General features: G+C 47.7%; 1 protein-coding gene across 3 annotated transcripts; it reads left to right on the forward strand.

Moving 5' to 3' along the window:
* Positions 1-8280: 8280 nt before the first annotated feature.
* LOC130458779 (cytochrome c oxidase subunit 6B2-like) lies at positions 8281-14715 on the forward strand. Of its 3 annotated transcripts, none has more exons than XM_056825437.1 (3): positions 8281-8582; positions 8780-8876; positions 8975-14715. In XM_056825437.1, exons 2-3 carry the CDS (start codon positions 8795-8797, stop codon positions 9277-9279), a joined length of 387 nt encoding a protein of 128 aa, XP_056681415.1. In that variant the 5' UTR covers positions 8281-8582; positions 8780-8794; the 3' UTR covers positions 9280-14715. The 3 variants fall into 3 exon arrangements, 2 of the variants coding, with proteins under 2 accessions (XP_056681415.1, XP_056681414.1); XM_056825436.1 differs by having other exon boundaries at positions 8281-8551; XR_008918164.1 differs by lacking the exon at positions 8780-8876 and having other exon boundaries at positions 8975-9101.
* The last annotated feature ends 322 nt before the right edge of the window (positions 14716-15037 follow it).

Here is a 15037-nt window from a genome sequence, read left to right on the forward strand (position 1 = left end):
GAGCTCTGTGGCAAAGGCCCCGGGGCGTCTCCTGAGATAGGCCCAAATTTTCCAGTGCCCCCCTCCCCCGGCCCAGTCGTGGCCAGGGGCTGGAGAGGGCCTTCCTCCGGGGTGCTGCCCCCTTCTTCCTTGTCCTGCCTTGCATGGGACCCGGGGAATGCTGCCAGCTGGCCCCCCCTGACCCTCCCTACCCATACATGAGGCTACAACAGGGGCCTCCTGGCTGTGTTACGCCTGGGAGGCTGCCCCTTCTTAGCTCAGCTGTCCCAGAGAGCCTTAGCCAGTCTGCCCTCCCCACAGAGAGTATCCTGGCCCTCCTCCAGCAGCCCCCTCCACCCCCACCCCAGAGCCCTGATCCTCAGGCGCACCGAGACTCCCTGAGCCCAATGAAACCCCAGAAAACCTCACCAGGTGAGGCCCCGGCCTGGGGGGCTGCAGGGCTGCAGGGGAGCCCGCAGGGGCCGGCCAGCCCCCAGCTCCGGCCTGCTTCCTCCCTGCTCGCAGTTGTCCAGCCCGGAGAGCTCCACCTGCCGGAGGAGGAAGTGGAAGCGGAACTGTCGTTCCTGCTGTGCTTCCCCAAGCCTGGCCCTCTACAGAGAGCCATGGCGGAGGGCAACTACCCGCCCCTCGGGCCCTTCACGGCCATGTTCGAGAGTGACTTTGTGCAGGTGACCCCAGGCAGGCCGGTGGGCCCGGCTGGGGGAGGACGGGGGAGGGCTGGTCCTGGACACCCAGCAGGCCAGAGTGCGGTGGGTTGCTTCCCTAGATCAGAGCCCACCCTTTTCTGGAGGAGCACCCCGGGGAGCCTAGTGGAAGTGGAAGGTAAAGGACGCCCCCCTCCCCCCTGCTCCCCTGCTCGCTGGCTCGAGCTCTTCCTGAGGCCTAACCCGGTCCCGAATCCCCCCAGGGCAGCCCAGCGTCACCATCTGGACCATCTTCTCCAGTATTTCCAGGTCTCCAAACCCGTCCAAGGTACTAGGGAGGCTGGGACTGACGGTCAGGCCAGCTGGGCCCGGCCCAGAGGGCCGGCGTGACTCCTCCCCCCCTGCCCTTGCCAGGCTATCGGAGCCTTCCAGTTCAGGGCCCTGCAGGTCCCCGTCGTGCTGGGCTCCAGTCCAGACCTTGTCCTCCTGGCTGGGCCTCCTCGAGGATTATTCAGGGCCGCTGCAGAACTTTGATTTCGAATCTCAACCCAGCGTGCTCAGGGACCCATTAGAGCCCCAAGAGGGCCCCCAAGTGTACCCCCAAGACCAGAGGTATCCCCAAGAAGGCCTCAAAAGTGGTGCCAATGCAAAAAGCCGCAGCAGCCACAGCCCCAAGAGCAGCACGGGTCTAAAGAGCAATCGCGTGACTCCTCAGGGGAGCCCAGAACCCCTGCCGAAGTTCTTTTAAAAAAAATAGAGATCTGGGATGCCAGGCAGCACGGGTGGGTCCAATGCCAGCCTCGGGAAGCCGCGTTGGCCTGGTCCCAGGTCGCCACAGAGCAGCCACAGCCCCAAGAGGGCCCCCAAGAGAGGCGCCATTCCAAGGGGCACCACCACTCAAAACGGCACCATCACTCAAAAAAGCAGCAGCTCCCCCAAGAGCAGCCACAGCCCCGAAGGCTCTGCGAATGCCAAAAGCGCAGCAGCCGCCACTCCGGGTTAAGGTTCGGGACTCCTCAGGGGAGCCCAGAACCCCTGCCGAAGTTCTTTTAAAAAAAATAGAGATCTGGGATGCCTGGCAGCACAGGTGGGTCCAATGCCAGCCTCGGGAAGCCGCGTTGGCCTGGTCCCAGGTCGCCACAGAGCAGCCACAGCCCCAAGAGGGCCCCCAAGAGAGGCGCCATTCCAAGGGGCACCACCACTCAAAACGGCACCATCACTCAAAAAAGCAGCAGCTCCCCCAAGAGCAGCCACAGCCCCGAAGGCTCTGCAAATGCCAGAAAACACAGGAGCCGCCACTCCGGGTTAAGGTTCGGGACACCTTAGGGGAGCCCAGAACCCCTGCCGAAGTTATGTTAAAAAAGATAGAGATCTGGGATGCCTGGCAGCACGGGTGGGTCCGCTGCCAGCCTCCGGAAGCCACCCGGGTCGCCACAGAGCAGCCCAAGGACAAACCGAGGGAAGGGCCGGAGCCCACCCAGGCCTCACAGCCCTCCGCCCGGGTCAAGGCTCTGCGGAAAGCCATCCAGAAGCCACCGATCTGGCTCACCAAAGCATGGCAACACTGCAAAAAGGTGGTCTGCACCTGTACCAAGGGCTCCAACTAATCCCCTGCCCAGGCGTTAGATTTAAAATAGTTTTGAGAGTTAAATAGTTGTAGATAAGAGAGTGGGAGCCATAAACTGTGATAATTAAAATGTGGCTGTGAGCGGACTTCCGGGTTAACATGGCTGCAATCTAGCCGCGAATCACTTCCTCTCCCCAGCACCGAATGAAATAGACTACCTCAAAAGAGCATAAAAATCACCTTTGGAAGAACAGCGGGACTCTCCAGTATCCCACAGAAATGAAGGTACGTGGGGCTTGAACATTTCCACACTATAAGGAGGAGGAAAGGCTGGCACAAAAACATGAACTGAGCCGCCCCTCTCCCCCCCGCCCCCACCAAACCAGAGTAAGGTATCAGAGCTCTCACTGGGACAGCGAGTGAGTGAGGAGCATCTCTGTCTGGGGGTGCACACCAGGGTCCTTGGGTTCTAAATACTGCAGGGAAAAGAACTCTCAGGACGTTTCACGGGAAAATCCTGCACTGAGCAAAGGGGAGGCTGTGCTGAGCGAAGGGACAGCCCCGCTGAGAGGCTGTGCTGAGCGAAGGGACAGCCCCGCTGAGAGGCTGCGCTGAGGAAAGGGGAGGCTGCGTGGAGCAAAGGTGCCTGCACTCTAAGAAACCTTGGAGGCTGGGAAGAACTAGTCTGAGGCAACCTAAATTCACAGAAAACCCGCCCATATCACCCAGACCCCAGACCAAAAAGGAAAGGGGAATAAAACCACCAAAGGGATGGCTCACATGGCCCAAAATCAAGCCTCCAGGAAGAAAGGGGAAAAGGTGACTATTGAAAACTTTTATGGCAGGAGTACCCAAGCAAAAGAAGAGAAAGAGGATGAAACCCAAACAAAATCAAAACATGCCTCCCAAAATGGAAATTATCCACAAGCTCTGGAAGAACTCAAATTGGAGCTTACCCAAAAGATGGAAAACTTCTGGAAAGAAAAATGGGAGAAAGAGATCAGCAGTCTGAGAGACAAGACTTCACAATTGGAGAACGAGCTGGAAGCATCTAATAGAAGGGCAGACAAAGCTGAAAAGCAAAACCAGTCCCTAATGACCAGAATTAAGGAACTGGAAGACAGTGAGCATGCAAAACAGCAAGAATTAATAAAGCAAAGCCAAAAAATGTATGAATTAGAAGAAAACACAAAATATCTCACTGAAAAGGTCACAGACCTAGAAAACAGAGGAAGAAAAGACAATGTGAGAATTATTGGTCTGCCCATAAAATCAGAGATAAACAAAAACCTTGATGCTATACTACAGGAGGTTACAGAAGAAAATTGCCCACAAGTTCTGGAACAAGGGGGCAAAATAGAAATAGAAAGGGTTCATACAACACCCTCTATACTAAATCCCCAAAAGACAACCCCCCAGGAATGTAATCGCCAAATTCGAGAGCTTCTAAGAAAAGGAGACTATCCAACAAGAAGCCAAGAAGAGGAGCTTCAGATATAGGGGGGCTCCCATAAGGATCACACATGACTTGGCGGCTAACACACTAAGAGACCGCAGAGCATGGAACACAATATTTAGGAAGGCAAGAGAGCGGGGTCTCCAACCAAGAATCAACTACCCAGAAAAACTGACTATATACTTCCAGGGGAAAGTATGGGCAGTCAACAAAATAGAAGACTTCCAAGCATTTGCTATGAAAAGTCCAGAACTTAGTGGAAAATTTGATATCCAATCACAGAAAGCAAGAGAAACATAAAAAGGGAAATATGAAAGAATGGGAAAAGGAGATAAATCTTATCTTTTTCTTTAAGTCAAACTCTGTTCTATAAGGATTACATTTACATCAAATTATATATATTAATATGTGGGGAAAATGTATTGTGTAACTCTCAAAAATTGTATGCACCATAAGAGTAGTTAGAAGAATCATGCATAGGGAAAGATTGGGGCATCAAGACGATTTGGTGAAAGGGGGGACAAAGAAAGGAAAAGGGAAGGGGGGAAGTGTCGACAATACTAAGATTTGCTTCAAGAAATAGGAGGGGGACCTAAATAGAATAACCTTTCCCATACAAAGATACACATGGGAAGGGGAGGGGAAGATCTCTCATATGAGAAGGAGAGGAAGAGAGTGTGAAGTGGTATTACTTAAACCTTACTCTCAGTGAAATCAACTCTGAGAGGGAAGAACATCTATATCCAGTGTGATCCTGAATACTATCTTATTCAACAGAGTAAGAAAGAAAAGGAAATTAAGGAGGAGGAGGGGGAGGGAGTACAAAAAGGGAGAGAAAAAGAGGGGGGAGGGGAAGGAAGCATAAAAAGGGAGGAGCTAGAAAGGGAAGCATACCAAGGGAGGGGACTAGGGGGACTGACCTAAAGTAAATCACTGTTTCAAAAGGATATAGCTAGGGAAGAAATGTCAGAACTAGGGGAAGATATCAAAATGCCAGGGAATCCACAAGTGACAATCATAACTTTGAGCGTGAATGGGATGTACTCACCCATAAAACGTAGACAAATAGCAGATTGGATTAGAACCCCAAACGTTACCATACGTTGTCTTCAAGAAACACGTATGAGGAGGGTTGACACTTACAAGGTTAGAATTAAAGGATGGAGTAAGACCTTTTGGGCCTCAACTGATAGAAAGAAGGCAGGGGTTGCAATCATGATATCTGACAAAGGCAAAGCACAAATAGACCTGATCAAAAGGGAGAGGGAAGGTAAATATATTCAGTTAAAAGGGAATATAGACAATGAGGAAATATCGCTAATCAACATGTATGCACCAAACGGAATAGCATCCAAATTTCTAATGGAGAAATTAGGAGAATTGAAGGAGGTAATAGACAGTAAAACCATATTAGTGGTAGACTTGAACCAACCACTATCAAATTTAGATAAATCAAACCAAAAAATAAATAAGAAAGAGGTAAAAGAGGTGAATGAAATCTTAGAAAAATTAGAGTTCATAGACATATGAAGAAAAATAAATAGGGACAAAAAGGAATACACCTTTTTCTAAGCACCACATGGCACCTTCAGAAAAATAGACCATACACTAGGTCACAGAAACATGGCACTCAAATGCAGAAAAGCAGAAATAATAAATGCAACCTTTTCAAATCATAAAGCAATAAAAATATTGATCAGTACGGGTACATGGAGAGCGCCAAATCAAAAAGTAATTAGAAATTAAATAATATGATACTCCAAAATCAGTTACTTAGCAAAGAAATCATAGAAACAATTAATCATTTCATTCAGGAAAATGACAATGGTGAGACATCCTTTCAAACCCTAAGGGATGCAGCCAAAGCAGTACTTAGAGGAAAGTTCATATCCATGACTGCATATATTAACAAATTAGGGAGGGGGGCAGTGATTGATGAATTGGAAATGCAAATCAAAAAACTTGAAAAAGAAAAATTAAAAACCCCCTGAAGAAAACCAAACTAGAGATCCTAAAAATTAAGGGAGAAATCAATAAAATCAAGGGTGATAGAAGTATTGCACTAATAAACAAGACTAGAAGCCGGTACTTTGAAAAAACAGACAAAATAGACAAAGTACTGGTCAATCTAATTAAAAAAAGGACAGAAGAAAAGCAAATTAACAGCATCAAAGATGAAAAGGGGGAGCGTCACCTCTGATGAAGAGGACATTGAGGCAACCATTAAAAACTACTTTGCACAATTATATGGCAATAAATATACCAACCTAGGTGATATGGATGAATATTTACAAAAATATAAATTGTCTAGACTAACAGGAGAAGAAATAGATTTCTTAAATAATCCCGTATCAGAAAAAGAAATCCAAAAGGCCATCAAAGAACTTCCTAAGAAAAAATCCCCAGAACCTGATGGATTCACCAGTGAATTCTATCAAACATTCAGAGAACAGCTAACTCCAATACTATATAAACTATTAGACATAATAAGCAAAGAGGGAGTTCTACCAAACTCCTTTTATGACACAAGCATGGTATTGATTCCAAAACCAGGCAGGTCAAAACCACAGAAAGAAAAGTATAGACCAATCTCCCTAATGAATATAGATGCAAAAATCTTAAATAGGATACTAGCAAAAAGACTCCAGCAAGTGATCAGAAGGATCATCCACCATGATCGAGTAGGATATATACCAGGGATGCAGGGCTGCTTCAATATTAGGAAAACCATCCACATAATTGACCACATCAACAAGCAAACCAGCAAGAACCACATGATTATCTCAATAGACGCAGAAAAAGCCTTTGATAAAATACAACACCCATTCCTATTAAAAACACTAGAAAGCATAGGAATAGAAGGGTCATTCCTAAAGATAATAAACAGTATATATCTAAAACCATCAGCTAATATCATCTGCAATGGGGATAAACTAGATGCATTCCCAATAAGATCAGGAGTGAAACAAGGATGCCCATTATCACCTCTACTATTTGACATTGTACTAGAAACACCAGCAGTAGCAATTAGAGAAGAAAAAGAAATTGAAGGCATCAAAATAGGCAAGGAGGAGACCAAGTTATCACTCTTTGCAAATGACATGATGGTCTACTTAAAGAATCCTAGAGATTCAACCAAAAAGCTAATCGAAATAATCAACAACTTTAGCAAAATTGCAGGATACAAAATAAACCCACATAAGTCATCAGCATTTCTATATATCTCCAACACAGCTCAGCATCAAAAACTAGAAAGAGAAATCCCATTCAAAATCACGTCAGACAAAATAAAATACCTAGGAATCTATCTCCCGAGACAAACACAGGAACTATATGAACCCAACTACAAAACACTCTCCACACAACTAAAACTAGACTTGAACAATTGGAAGAACATTAACTGCTCATGGGTAGGACGAGCCAATATAATAAAAATGAACAGCCTACCCAAACTCATCTATCTGTTTAGTGCCATACCCGTGGAACTTCCAAAAATTTTTTTTACTGATTTAGAAAACATCAAAACAAAGCTCATTTGGAAGAACAAAAGATCAAGGATATCCAGGGAAATAAGGAAGGGGGCCTTGCAGTCCCAGATCTCAAACTATACTATAAAGCAGCGGTCATCAAAACAATTTGGTACTGGCTGGGTAAGTGACCTCAGCAGGACAGTATACTACCAAGCCTGAGAACCCAGCTTTTGGGACAAAAATCCACTATTTCATAAAAACTGGTGGGAAAATGGAGGACAGTGTGGGAAAGATTGGGTTTGGATCAACACCTCACAGCCTACACCAAGATAAATTCAGAATGGGTGAATGACTTGAACATAAAGAAGGAAACTTTAAGAAAATTAGGCGAACACAGAATAGTACACATGTCAGATAGAAAGAGCGACAGGGAGACGGAGAGACGGAGGGACCGAGAGATGGAGGGACAGAGGGATGGAGGGATGGAGGGACGGAGGGAAGGAGGGGGGGAGGGGCTGAGAGGAGAGAGGCTGGTCCTCTCCCCAGAAGGTCGGCCACTTGAAGACAAGTATCTGCTTGTTCGCCCACCCTGGCGCCCAGTAGGTGTTTCACAAGTGATCGTGGATGACCCCTTCAAAGGCAGAGAAGAGGAACCAAAGGCTCAGGCAGTTTGGGGACCCGAACAGCCCGCTGGGGCTGAGGGTGCTGGGAATGGCCTGTCCCAAGAGGTTGGAGGAGGCCCGGGACTCGGGCCCAAGAGGAGAAAGCGTCCTGTGGGTTCGCAGGCGCAGCTCAGGCAGCCAGAAATGGTGGAAGGGCGAGGAGAGCCAGGAGGGCTGCCACAGGGGGCCCTTGGAGGACGCCCACAGCCGAGGCCCGGGAGGGGGCAGGTTCTCTCTTGAACCCAGAGACCTGGAAGCCAGAGAAGTCCCTGGGACGGCTGGAGCGAGTGGGCAGAGAAGATAGCCCCTGGGGGGAGCCACAGGAACGGGGAAGGGACGGAAAGAGGGAGGGGCACGGAGGAGAGTTTGTGAGGCTCGGGCCTGACCACGTCCATCTGGTCTAGCGGCTGAAGATGAAGCCAAAGACCCTGAGAATATCAAGGGGGGGGGGGGCCCGAGGAGCGAGGGCGTTGCCATGGAAACCAGGCGAAGGGGGGTGCAAAGGTGTGGGGGGGGGGCGGTATGCGGCGGAGGAAAGGCCAGGGGAGCTGGCCGCCCTGAGAGCTGCCGGGGCACTTAGCCACAGAGGCGGGCGGCCGCAGAAGAGGGGCGGCACCCGCTGCAGGGGCTCAAGGGCCCAGGCCTCCCCGAATCCCGGGGGCTCTCCCTTTCTGGCTGGGAGTGGAATGGAGTCCCTCCTACCTAGAGATCTCAAAGCAGGGACGGGAAGACTGCCGGCGGGCACCAGCAGGGTTGGTGGGACAGCGCGGGTGAGGGTACCAGGTGAGGCTGCCCATGGGGGGCGGGGAGGGAAGCGCTGTCCCCCGCGGGGGTGGAGCTGCCGGGGGGAGGTCCCAGAAAGGGTCCCGGCCTGCAGTTCGGGGTGGAGCGGTACAGGGGAGGGACGGCGGTTAGGGGTGGGCGGGGCTGCCGTTAGGGGCGGGGTTGCCAGGCTACCGGCGGTCTCTGCCTCCTCCCAGGATCGAGAGAGCGCGATGAGCAATCATTCGACCCCGCCCTTCGACCCTCGCTTTCCCTACCAGAACCAGACCCGCAACTGCTACCAGAACTTCCGGGGTTGGTGGGGGGGCAGCGGGGGGCGGAACCCGCAGCAGGGGAGGCGGGGGCGGGGCTCCGCGGCGTGACCCCGGCGTGACCCCGGCGCCTCCTCCCAGACTTTCACCGCTGTACCAAGATCATGAAGAGGCGGGGCAAGGACTCGAGCCCCTGCGACTACTACCGCAAGGTCTACCACTCCCTGTGCCCGCTCAGCTGGTTGAGCAGGGAAGGGGCGGGGCTGCGGAGGGGCGGGCCCAGGTTCTGGAGGGCCGCCTGCCTCAGTCCCTGCCTGCCTCCCCGTAGCTGCAGCGCTGGACGGACCAGATCCGGGAGGGGACGTTCCCCGGGAAGATCTGAGGGGCCCCCCGAAAAATCCTCGCAGCCGGCAGGCTTAACAAGAAGACTTTTATTAAAAAACTAGTTGCAAACTGCCCGTCACCCAGTGTCCGCAATCCCTGGGACCGGGGTGGGGAGGCCGAGGGCCCCGGCTGGCTGTGCTGGCCCCCGCTCCCCTCACTCCCCGGGAGGCACCGGAGCTATAGCACCATGAGAAAGATGAGGCGGGGCGGCCTCCCTGAGAGCCAGGGGGGGGCGGCTGCGGGAGCCCCCTCCCCTCCCCCTTTATGGCTTTCCCCCTGGGGGGGCCTGGGTGCCACTGAGGCAGGAGGTAAAAGTCTAGAACCATCCTGAGGCTGAGGGAGGGATCCTTGCTGTCCCTCCCTGCTGGGTTGGGGTCTCCAGCCACCGGGTGGCGGCCGCCCCTTGCTAAGGTTATCCCTGCCGCATCAGTCGGGCGGGCGGCCGCGGCCCCCATACCCCCCCCCCCCGAGAGGTCCCCGGGTAAGGGGAAGGAGGATCGGGCTCCTTGTGAAAGGATTGGGGATCCCGAGCACAGGGGGAGGAGCAGCACCCTGAAATCTAGCCCCCCCCCCCCCGCCCCACTTTGCTGGGACGCCTGCTGAAGCCTTCAGGGAACTAGCTGGGAGAGAAAGGAAGAGAAGCCCTGAAAGTCTGGCCCCAAGAGCTGGGCCGTAGGCACTCTCGAACCCGGAACAGGGTGTCCTGCACAAGCCTGACAGACTGGGGGACGGAGGGGGGAGTTGAGAGAGAGAGAGACAGCCCTGAGCGGAAGCCCAGCTTGGGTGCCCAGGTCCCAGGCGTGGGCCGGCTCCCTCCTACGTAGCTGTGGCTATGCAATGTTTTTATGCCCTAATACATAGTCAATTTTTGTGAATGTACCATGTGCTGCAGAAAAGAAGGTGTATTCCTTTTTGTCCCTATTTATTTTTCTCTACATGTCTACTAACTCTAATTTTTCTAAGATTTCATTCACTTCTCTTACCTCTTTCTTATTTATTTTTTGGTTTGATTTATCTAGTTCGGATAGAGGAAGGTTCAGCTTTCCCACAAGTATGGTTTTTCTATGTATTTTGTCCTTGAGTTCCTCTAGTTTCTCCTTTAGAAATTTGGATGCAATGCCATTTGGTGCATACATGTTGAGTACAGATATTTCCTCACTGTCTATACTGTCTTTTATCAGGATGTAATTACCTTCCCTATCTCTTTTAACTAGATTTATTTTTACCTTGGCTTTGTCCGATATTATGATTGTGACTCCTGCCTTCTTTTTGTCAGTTGATGCCCAATAGATTTGGCTCCACCCTCTTACTTTCACCCTATGTGTATCTACCTTTCTCATATGTGTTTCTTGTAAACAGCATATGGTAGGGTTTTGGACTCTAATCCACTCTGCTATTCACTTGCGTTTTATGGGTGAGTTCATTCCATTCACATTCAGAGTTATGATCACTAGCTGTGTATTTCCCAGCATTTTGATTTCTGCTCCTTTTCCTGCCTTTTCTTCTTTCATTATTTCCTTCTACACCAATGTTTGCTTTTGAACAGTCCCCCTTGTTCCCACCCTTATTTTACTTCCCTTTCTACCCCCTCTCTATTTATCCCCCCTATTTTCCCTGTAGTCTTTCTAAAATTAACCCCCCTCTCCCTCCCTCTCTTGTACTGTTTCCCTCCCCATCAGACCGTTTGTTACTTTTCTACTACCCTATAGGGTGCAAATCTATTCTCTGCCCTCAATGGATTGGATTGTTTTTCCCTCTTTGAGTCACTTTCAAAGCATGTAAAAGTTGAGTATTTCCTGTCTCCGACCTCTTTACCCTTCCAGTGTATTGATGTTCTCCCCCCTCCCAACATTAGCTTCTTTATCACATATAAATTTACCCCCATTTGTTTCTTTTCCCATTTCTTTTAATATTAACCTATTTTAAGCTCTAGTTAAATATATATATATATATATATGTGCATACTCATGCATACATATTTTGCATGCATATATCTATATACCTATTTATGTCTTGTCCTTTCATCCTATACAGTTTGTTGCAGTTCCCTCTAAGTACACTTTTTTTTTGCTGCCCAGGTAATAACAACAGTTTTTAAGAGTTACCAATGACCTCCTTTCTTATAGGGATTCATATCTATTGAGTCTCTTAAAAATTTTTTTTGTTTTTCTTTTTCCCCTTCTTTTTTAATTACCTTTTGATGATTCTCTTGAGTTCTGTGCTTGGACATCAAATTTTCTGTTCAGGTCTGGTCATTTCTTTACGAATTCTTGAAATTCTTCAAGTTTGTTGAATGACCATAGTTTCCCCTGTAAGAATATAGTCAGTTTTGCTGGGTAGTTGATTCTTGGTTGTAGACCTAGTTCCCTTGCTTTCTGGAATATCGTATTCCATGCCTTTCTTTTTTTCAGTGTGGATGCAGCCTAATCCTGAGTTATCTTCACTGTGGTTCCTTGGTATCTGAATGACTTCTTCTTGGCAGCTTGTAATATCTTTTCTTTGGTCTGATAGTTCTTGAATTTGGCTATAACATTCCTGGGTGTTGTCAGTTGAGGATTAAGTACAGGAGGTGATCTGTGGATTCTATCAATCTCTCCTTTTCCCTCTTGTTCAAGGATTTCAGGGCAGTTTTCTTTAATAATTTCCTGTAATATAATGTCCAGGCTTTTTCTTTTGTCTTGGTCTTCTGGTAGGCCAATGATTCTTAAATTGTCTCTTCTTGAACGATTTTCTAAATCCTCTGTTTTGTGAATGAGATGTTTCATATTTTCCTCAATTTTTTCATTCTTTTGGTTTTGTTTTATAGTGTCCTGCTGCCTTGTGAGGTCACTTGATTCTAGTTGTTGTATTCTGGTTCTTAAAGACAGGATTTCATCCTTAGTTTTTTGGTCATCCTTTTCCCTTTGGTCGGATTTTCTTTGGAGGTCATCTTTCATCTTCTTCACCTCATCTTTCATCTGCTTTGCCTCATCTTTCATCTCCTTTGCCTAATTTTCCAGCTGGTTGATTTTGGCATTCAAGACACTATTTTCTGTTTCCAGATGACTTATCTTAGTTTTTAAGTTTTGTTTTTTCCCAATTGTCTTCAGCCTCTCTTAATTGTGTTTTGAATTGCATTTTGAGTTCTTCCAAAGCCTGTATCCAATTCGCTGGGACTTCTGATTTTTCCTTTGCTGATCCCTCCCCCTCTGTTTAGTTCGCTCTTTGCTCATTACCTGTGCAGAAGCTGTCTATTGTAATTTCTTTCTTCTTTTTCTGTTGTTTGCTCGAGTTTACCCCTTCTTTGCTCCCCGCATTTGTCTGTGCTCTTGCTCCTCTCATTTTGTTTTCGTTTTGGTGGTGTCAGTCTCCCCTCTTGGAGCTTTGTCAGATCTCTTGGTACAGTCTCTTGGGGAGGAATGTTAGCTTCCCTGTCCTCTGGAGGCTTTTGATTGGATTGAGTTCGACTGGGTTGGGCTGTATGTGGTATGAAGCTCTGAGGCTCTGAAGAGCTCCAGGATGAAGGCTGGGCTGCCCAGGCTCTCTCCAGTTCTCTCCAGCTGCTTCACCAGTGTCCGCAAGTGCCTTTGCCCACCTCCCTAAACTCTGAGGAGTTCTGATGCGATTATATTCAACTGGATTGGTCTGGATGTGCCCCAAGGCAACGGTGACACTGGAGCCTGATGGAGGGACCCAACCACGGCCCGGTCTCTCCCTGGCTTCCTCACCACTGTCCCCACTGGATGCTCTGAGCTCGGCACCCCGCTGCTCACAAAGTAGACCCTCCAAAGCAGCACCTTTGCCCGCTCAGAGGTTCCCGCTGCTGCTGGGGGCTCAGCCCTCTGGGTTGTGGGGGAGGGGTCCTGGGACCTTCCCTCTGCCTTCCCCTTAGCCCCAAGTATTCTCACATTCCTGCCTTTGAGGGGTGTACCTTTTGATTTGAGTGCAGAAGGAGGGTTCCCTGCTTCTGTCCTGTTGTTCAGCTTGAATTTTGGTGCCCTGGGAGCATTCAGTCTGTATCGGATAAGGAAGGGTCTTCCACGAGGTCTGAACTTTTGCTGCTTGCTAAGCCACCATCTTGACTCCACCTCCAGACCCAATTTCTTCAGGATCAAAAACCAGCTGGTAAAAATGGGGGTGTTCTTTCCTTAGCCTCCCCCTGCCAAGGGGCAGGGGACAGGGGATCACAGAGGGGTAGAATGAAGAGAAGGTAGAGACTTTTCCAAACAGAAACTTACCAGCATGGCTGCTTTAAAAGGATAACTTTTGACTGTATTGTTTCACTTTACTCACCTGGGACTCGAGAAAAATTTATCTCCCTGCAATTCTTTGGCCAAAATTTAGATTCCTAAAATCCACCCTCACTCTGGGGAGGCAGATCAGCAACTCAGTGGATTGAGAGCCAGGCCTAGAGAAGGGAGGTCCTGGCTTAAAATTTGGCCTCAGACACTTCCTGACTGTATGACCCTGGGCAAGTCACTTAACCCCCATTGCCTACCCCATACCAATCTTCTGCCTTCTGACAATAGACATCTAAATGGATAATTAATTTTGAAAAAAAAGGAACTTTAAAGATACTGGAGGTTATATATTTTAAGCATTTCAGACTCCAATGTTTTATAAAAATACCTGTATTTTATTGTATTTTACTGATGGTTTTGTTTAAGATTTAATTTTGTTGGGTTTAAGTTCATGTATTAATGCATTCAATACTATTCTGTTACACTGAATCATTTTAATGTACTTGGTTTTAACTGCTGTTATATTTTGTTGCTTTTCACCTGTAACTACACTGAACAAACATTATTGAATAAGCCCATATAAAAACAGTTTTTCTGTTTTGACTTTGTAAATTATCACATAGAGGATAGATAGAATCCATAAGAACATTGCTAAAATTGTATAACAACCGTTGGAAAATTTAATGAGCTAAATATCTCAAATTTATTTTAAGGGGTCTTTAGACATGATTTTTAGAATTTTTTTAAAAATCCCTGGTCATTTTGCTGTCAGGTAATATTTTCGTAGCTGAAGTGAAATGCAAATTATAACCCCCACCTCCCACATTGGATGGGACATCACAGTCTCATATCAGAGGAGATGGGAAGTTAATCCCAGGGCATTGTACCCCCTAGAAGACCCCCAAAAAGGAGCATCTCTCAGTTATATCTCTTCAGCTTACTTTACCCAACATCAACAGTACAGAGTTTGGGTTTTTTTTTTCCTAGACTTCTCTGCCACATTTTTGTAATGATATCTAGATTTCTTGATGAGGTTCTAAAGCCAAAATAAGTTTTACTTTGTTTAAAAATATGTTTGCCAAGGTTCAAAGATTTGCTATGTTTGTAAAAATTGTGACAAATATCCATCAGTTCATAGGCTTTTAAAAATGCCATAGAGCAACTCATGTGAAATATGATATGTAAAGGGTGAAATTATGTTTGAGACTGAAAAAATCTAAATTTAAGTGGTCGCCAAGGGAAATCCCAAATAATAAAATAAACAAGTCATCTGCCAAATTTTATGGTGATTTAATTAATATAGTAGAGAAGATTTTAAGAAGGAGGAAGGAAGTGGCTATCACTGGGCAGAAAGATAGGAGATCTAGAAAGTAAGGTTTTGAGTGTGAAGGAGTCAGGAATCTGCCTGACCACCAAAGAGGCTTAGCTAAGATGCCCAAACCTGAAATCAGCTCCAGGGCAAAACTCACCCCCCAACACTCCAAGATGTTGGAATGCTTAGCACACTGACAGCCAGAGTCATCTCTCCAGGGAAAGAGAAGAGGCAGAAACTTGAGTGCCTTATATGGACGTTTTTACATCACTTTTTTGCGTCTCATCT

This window comes from Monodelphis domestica, chromosome 4 (genome assembly GCF_027887165.1).
Source record: "Monodelphis domestica isolate mMonDom1 chromosome 4, mMonDom1.pri, whole genome shotgun sequence".
Lineage (NCBI taxonomy): Eukaryota > Metazoa > Chordata > Mammalia > Didelphimorphia > Didelphidae > Monodelphis > Monodelphis domestica.